General features: G+C 31.5%; 1 protein-coding gene across 1 annotated transcript; it reads right to left on the bottom strand.

Moving 5' to 3' along the window:
• Window positions 1-3,517: 3,517 nt before the first annotated feature.
• LOC132629779 (transcription factor MYB59-like) lies at window positions 3,518-4,945 on the bottom strand. The gene is made up of 4 exons (XM_060345131.1): window positions 4,831-4,945; window positions 4,288-4,417; window positions 4,064-4,164; window positions 3,518-3,831 (listed from the first exon to the last, which is right to left on the bottom strand). The coding sequence occupies exons 1-4, from the start codon at window positions 4,943-4,945 to the stop codon at window positions 3,518-3,520; spliced, it is 660 nt and encodes a 219-aa protein (XP_060201114.1).
• Between the last annotated feature and the right edge of the window lie 2,252 nt (window positions 4,946-7,197).

Raw genomic sequence — 7,197 nt, 5'->3', positions numbered from 1 at the left:
CATTATTTTAATTGGCGGTGAATGTACTTTAACCTACTTGATGACCTATATATGGAGTGATATAAAAATTGCATTGCGATCTCCATTTTTTTAAAGCATAAAACGTGCAAATATTAAGACTAAAAGTAACAGAAGGTATTATTAATTAAGAAGTAACTCTGTATTAATCCTATTATTGCGAAGGAGTGAACTAGTGTTTTTATTTCTATTGATATACTTATAAGAGAGTTTATTTAATTTATTCGAAGCTATAAGAGAGGATTTTTTTTTCCTCCTCTCTCTAGGGAATACGAGTTTAAGTCATAACAATAATACTTTAATAGAATATATTATCGTGGGAGGAATACATAGATCACAAATAGATCATGCAATAAGTATCGTAGGGCATGGTAAGATAGTTGAGATCCTTTCATACTTAAATAGAAATCTAGGATTCGAATATCAGGAATTGAAAACCTTTCTGTAAGAAGCAATTTACGCTTTTAGTGGGCTTATATGATTTGAATCGGGACAATTTGCACGATTAGCCTTATTCGAGGGTGGTCATTAGTTTTTGTCCTTCCAATTGCTTGTCTTTAATTTTTATCCTTCACCTAAAATATCCCGAGGTTCTGGGTTCGAATCCCGACTAAGTCAAAAAAAAGAAAAATTCGCATGGAAGAGTTTCTTTGCAAAATTAGGCCTATTCTAGCTTTAATCCCGACTAAGTAAAAAAAAAGAAAAATTCGCATGGAAGAGTTTCTTTGCAAAATTAGGCCTATTCCGGCTAAAGCTAGACCTTAAGGCCTAATTTTTTGTAGAATTCCAGCATAGTAAAAAAAAAAAAAAGGTTAAGGCAAAAGTTTGTTTTTTAGCCTTAAGGCAAAGTAAGGCAAGATTTTAATTCTGCCTTAGAAGAGCAGAGCGAGGTTCGAACACATAACCTCGGGATATTTTCGGTCACTTTTTTAAGTGAAGGGCAAAAGTTAAAGACCAACGCCTTTGAAGTGAAATCTGTGGAAAAAAAATGATTCGAATCTATACGAAGAGGCTTGGATTAACAATGATAAGGTTGTCTCTGTGTGACTTATAGAGTGCGATCGAGCTGTGAAATTAGTCACTGATGTTGCGTCAGGATAGGTCATTTGCATCAAACCCTCAGAGTACACGGCCCTTCCCAGAACCATACCTGAACATATTTTATACACCTTTTTTTTTTTTTTTTGCGATATAATAATGATGATCGTAGTTACTCAACCAACCAATTATCTATAACACCTGAAAGGTCAAATAATATTGAGGCTTATTAACAGCCAACAATTAGTGCAAAACGGCTTTTGGGGTTTATTAATTACTCCCTCCATCCCAAATTGTTTGAGACTTTTTATTTTTTGAGAGTTAAATTTCTTAATTTTGACCATATGTTTGAACAAAAAATCTTTAAAATTTTTGAAATAAAATTTATATATTTTGAATCTATGTAAAAAGGATTATAAGTCACCATAATTAATAATCTAAAATATTTAAAAGACATGTGAAAAAATTACTGTCAAATAAACAACTCGTTTGATTCTTGAAAAGTGAAAAGTGTCAAATAAATTGGGACGAAAGGAGTACTAATTTCTATTTTTTTCAGTTTTAATATATCAGTAAAACTTGTAGTGCCAAGGGTATCACTACTAAATATCGAAAATACACGTTAATCACCTGTCATTTCCCCCTTTAATTGCCCTTTTGCATTTTTCCATTATTCTATCTTTCTACATCTTTAATGAGTTTAAGTTAATGAATTCTAGTTTAAGAAATTTTTATACCATCAGAATTTTTTATATGTTTCAACAACTACAATAGGTAATTTAAATTATTTTCAAGATTATAAATACCATATTTTAAAAAGGCTTATCTGTAGGTTTCTTAGGGTGACCCATTAGTATAATAAAAAAATCTCACTTACCATAAATGTGACTTGAACTTGTAATTCTAAGAAGCTTGTGACAACAGTATACCGAAAATGGATAAGAATTTAACTTATAAAGTCAAACCTCTCTATAATTGTCATTTATTATAATAACATTTCACTATAATAGCCTGATTTTCTCCGGAACAGATTTTTCATATTATATTTTACTTCTCTATAATATCATTCTATCTATAACAACAGTGGCATTCATTATAGCGGTACACTCTTTGTAAAATTATCTTTCTATAACAGTCATACTCAAATATTGTGTAATAACATTTTATAAGAAATATATTATGTATAAGAATAAAATATTAAATATTTATGGTAATCATCATTAATGTCATGCACATATAAAATTTCAAGAGACAACGGGTGCAGAAGGTGGCAACGAAAGTGTTGATGAAGAGCCTCAACCTACTTACTGCTACTTGGGGTGAGATACAACAGTCAACTGTTAAGCTCTTAGACAGCCTTTAAGGAAAAGCTATTGAATCCTCTTTTGCTGAAAGTTAGGAAAAAATTCTGTCAATTCAAGCGTTATATTATTATTAAGAGACTAGAATTTACGAAACAACCTAACTACAATTGTAGGACTCTTATGTCAAACTTGAAATATTTAAATTCTCAATTATGAAATATTTAAATTCTCAATTAATTTTAAATGCTCCTTAGATTTTATTTCTTTACTGGTATGGTACAACTAGTTATGAATTCATTTAGTAATTTATTAGTCTTTTTAATTTTTAATTAATGAGATATGCAAATTAATTGAGATTTTAAAATTAACAAGTATATTGTTTTCGTTTATAACATAAAAAAATATAGAAAAAATAAGTGTTTGCGTACTTTTGTTTATAATAGTTAACTGAGTTCTAAATATCAAATGTTATTATACATACATAACAGCACCTCACTATAGCAATCATGAATTTCTCGGACAAACGCTGCCATTATAGAGAAGATTGACTGTATAAATTGATAGTTTGCTAGTATAAAGAGTTTTTACTATGTCATTACTCCCTCCGGATAAAAAAAAATAGTCCACTTAACCATTTGCATATCCATTAAGAAAATACTAACTCTTAGATAAAAATAGATAATTTGACTAAATTACCCCTAATTAAATAAGCAGTGGGATTTGATCATATAACACTTAACAGGGTTAAATCTGGAAAAACAAAGTTAATTCTTTCTTGATTTGATAAGTTAACACTTTCTTTGACCCAAGGAAAAAAGGCTAAGTATTCAACCTTTTTTTTTAATCTGAAGCAAGTTGTCAACTTTATTTTTCAGGTAACTAGTTCCACTTATTATGATAGCTACCCATAGTTATAATTTACTAATTGATACGGTAAAAATTCATGCATTTATACTATAAAAATGTGTAGAAATTATTCTCAATGGATAATTAGGTTGAAAAAAAAAAGGCTCATGCTTCTTTTGTCCCTTAAGTTTTTTCCCTTCAAAATGAAGAATGTACATTCACACTTTGTTCTCACACCCAACGGTCTGCACAATTCACACTCTTTTTTTCCTCTTGAAAACTAAAAAGTTTTTTTTCTTTTTTCTTTACTACTATTCCCAGATAGAACATGAACTACCGTCCCATGTACTACTAATATTACTGTTATCTTCATGAGAAGTAGACTGAGGATAATTACATGAACATAGGTTTAATCTACAAAAGTACATGTGATGTTCCATTTGACTTTGTTCATATGACCAACTTGGTATCTTCCAATCCAACAATCTCGAGGAGTCATCAGCATCAAAGCTATAATGAGAATCCTCTGTTGCGGCTAAAGAATCAGCACAAGAATAATGATCATCTTTTCCATTTGATGATTTTGGTTCTGAATTATTACTTGCAGTATTGCTTCCAGAACATTCTGTAACACGCAACAAAATATTTACACAATTAGATCACTAAAAAAAAAAAAAGTATTGATTGATAACATATAACAAATGGTAAGTAATCTGTCATAACACGGGTTAAATTACACCGATAATATAAAGATTCTTGATATTGTCAATGAATGTACTTAAATTCTTTATAAATTAAGAGATGATGAATAGGGAAGAGAACAATGTGAGAAATTAAGGATAAATTTTGACTTAGACCTTGTTCATAAATTAGTGCTTTCTTTCTCAAATGACTTCTCCAATAGTTCTTTATTTCATTATCAGTTCTTCCAGGCAATTGTTTAGCAATCTTTGACCACCTGTAAATTAAGTCATAAACATTAAACTTAATAAGCAAAATGAAATAGAGCAACATTATATTGCTAGTGTAAAGCATTTGTCCAGCATTTTTTTAAACATAAAAAAGAAGGAAGACTAATTACTTGTTTCCCATTTGTTTCTGGAGTTTAATAATTAGATGTTCTTCATCTTCAGTGATATGGCCATGTTTAATGTTGGGTCTAAGGTAGTTCATCCATCTCATTCTGCAACTTTTCCCACTCCTCCTTAACCCTGCATGGAACCAAAATTTGAACACTGTTAAAAAATAGTTAATCTAAATAGTCGTTCACCCGACATGCAACAATTTAAATTAAAAATAGTCAGCGGATGTGTAGCATATGTATAATGTGTATAATAGTTATAATCAATGTATAATTTATGTGTACAGGATAGAAAAAGTAAAGTGTGAATTTGACCAGCTATTTGTGTCGAGACTCCGAATAAAAGGATTTGATGCTATGCAACAAACCGACCTACAATTGATTTGTCCCTTTGGGCCTAGGCTCGCATGGTGGCTTTAATTAAAGTGTATCACTAAGGTCTAAGGGGCTTACTTCTTCATACACCTAATATATATCCAGCGTGTTTTGTTGATATGAGATTTGCCTAGACTATTACATTCTATCAGTTTGAAATATTATTACCTGATGCTTTTGCTAAGGCATCCCAACGACGTTCGCCTAAAATGGCGACAACATATGCCAATCTCTCGTCTTCCTCGTCGAGCCAAGGCCCTTTTCGTAAATTCTCATCTTGCATGGTTATATGTTGCAATTGGAAAGCCATATTGTATATATGATGTATGCTATGGTTGCAGCAACTTGAGAAAGTGTCACTCCTTATATAGTAGTAGTAGTATTAGTACACATACAAAGATGGAAAATTGCATGGAGAAATTAATTACCTGGCAAAAGTAGGTGGATATTGTACACTAGCTAGTTTGTGGCAACACCACTATTGGCTTTAGGTAGATATATTCATCCTCTTGAGACTTCTATATTAGGTCATCAAAAAGGAATTTTCAGTTTTCATTTAATATTATAACAGCTGATGATCAGGGGCGGATCTAGAAGGTCGGTAATAAGTTCATGTAAAATCAATAGCATTTACCAGACCCGATAAATACATACTAAGAAAATCATCAAATATCTGTAGATATTTAATTGTGAACTCAATTATTATTTTAGTTTTAACTTTAGATTGTTGCAGGAACCCATAAACTTTAAATCTCGAATCTATCAGTCTATGATCTATATCCCTTTTTTGCATCACTAGTTTTGGTATAGTACACAAAGGTTGCATTGTCTGCTATATAACTGCTTAATACCATACAGATTGCATAAAGAATTTGTCTTATTTTCATTATAATAATGTCTAACTTGAACTTTGAATATGCATGAGGTCACACAGAAAAAAAAACAAAGGTTAAGCATACATAATGCTTTGTGGTGCATAGAAGAAATCCAAAAGATGTATCTGCCCAAATCTTTCCTCAATTAAAGATTTATTTTGTGGGGGCATGCATCTCAAATTCTTAAATTTCACAGCTTTGTTTTGAGTTGAGACACATGGACATATTGAAACTTAACACCGTTGTGAAAGACTAAATCATCACATGAGTATGCTATATCAATTATTCCCTTCGTCCCAATTTATACGAGTTTGACTAGGCGCGAAGTTTAAGAAAGAAAAAAAAACTTTTAAATTTTGTGGTCTAAAACAAGCCAAAGAAACTTTTGTGGCTAAAAATCTTTCATTAAAGGTAAATTGAGAATTTTAGAGCTAAATTGTTGCTAAACATATATATAATAGTGTCATTCTTTTTTTAACTGGCTAAAACGAAAAACGTGTCATATAAATTGGCCTGAGGGAGGGGAGTATCATCTTGTTTCCCCCCCCCCCCCCCCCCCCCACCACACACACACACACATTATGCATTATGCCAGTTTGTGTTGCTTGAATCTTGTTATTCTAAGTAAAGACATGTTCATATTTACGCACTTTCAGCCGATCTAATATAGTAGTTTCAAAATTGGACGTGAAAGTTTCTTTTCATCCAGCTCAATAGGTACACCAAATAACGTTGAGCACAAGAAAATTTATCATCAACATGATGATTGGAATGAAAACTAGAAGCACGACTTGACTGTACTTGATTCAAGATAACTAAACCATCGATAACAGTAACATAATCATGAGAATTTTTAATACGTTTGTATAGCGACAACTGAAATTTCAATAGTTCCTAATTTGCTTTAAGAGACAAATTATTTAATATTTAGAACAAAATGAATCAAAGTAATCGACATGCATCAAAGAATTCATATAATCAAAACTCTAATCAAAGAACAGACCATTAACAGGTTCCTAATTAACAGCATTTGGTGACATAAGATCACATACAGAGGATCATCAATTCATGGAAGTTGTCCGCAACTATTGATGCACATATTAACCATTAGATTATGATCAATAACCAACTGTGGTGGATTAGTAAGTAAATCATTCATCCTTAATCAGGATCTTGAGTTCAAACCCTAGGTCTGAAAATCGCATTATCTAGGGAGTACTTTACCCCCAATGTGAGACTTCTTGGTGCAAAAAACTTGACGATGGCTAGACTGACAAAGGGGTCGCAGCGACCAGGCCCAGAGGATTGTTTACCAAAAACACAAGCTTCTGCAAACTTGTACCAATGTAGTACTTCATTCTACGATAAACATATAAAACATTCATATGTATAGATATCATGATCTACATCTTCTGAAGATCACCTTAAAACAAGTATTGCGATTAATAAAGGAGTTTCTCTATTTATAACACTTCCCACCTATCAAATTCAAGTTTACGATACTAGCTATACAGCAAAAAAAGAAAGAAACAAAAAAATACTTCTTTCAAGAGAAAGAAAAAGAAATGCTCAGAATAAAAATCCTGGAGAAGTCCTCTTTTCTTTGGCTTTTGCCCTCCCTGTCCTGATTACTGTAAATTAAAACTGTATAATATCGTAA

This window comes from Lycium barbarum, chromosome 3 (assembly GCF_019175385.1).
Source record: "Lycium barbarum isolate Lr01 chromosome 3, ASM1917538v2, whole genome shotgun sequence".
Classification (NCBI taxonomy): Eukaryota; Viridiplantae; Streptophyta; class Magnoliopsida; order Solanales; family Solanaceae; genus Lycium; species Lycium barbarum.
Note: the sequence above shows the minus strand (reverse complement) of the source record. Positions and strands in the feature narration are given on the sequence as shown.

Coding starts and splice junctions, on each gene's coding strand:
- LOC132629779 (XM_060345131.1), bottom strand. CDS start 4,945: ATGCAAGATGAGAATTTACGAAAAGGGCCTTGGCTCGACGAGGAAGAC. Junction 4,165..4,287: donor CAGAAACAAATGGGAAACAA/GTAATTAGTCTT, acceptor CTTAATTTACAG/GTGGTCAAAGATTGCTAAAC. Junction 3,832..4,063: donor AGCACTAATTTATGAACAAG/GTCTAAGTCAAA, acceptor TGCGTGTTACAG/AATGTTCTGGAAGCAATACT.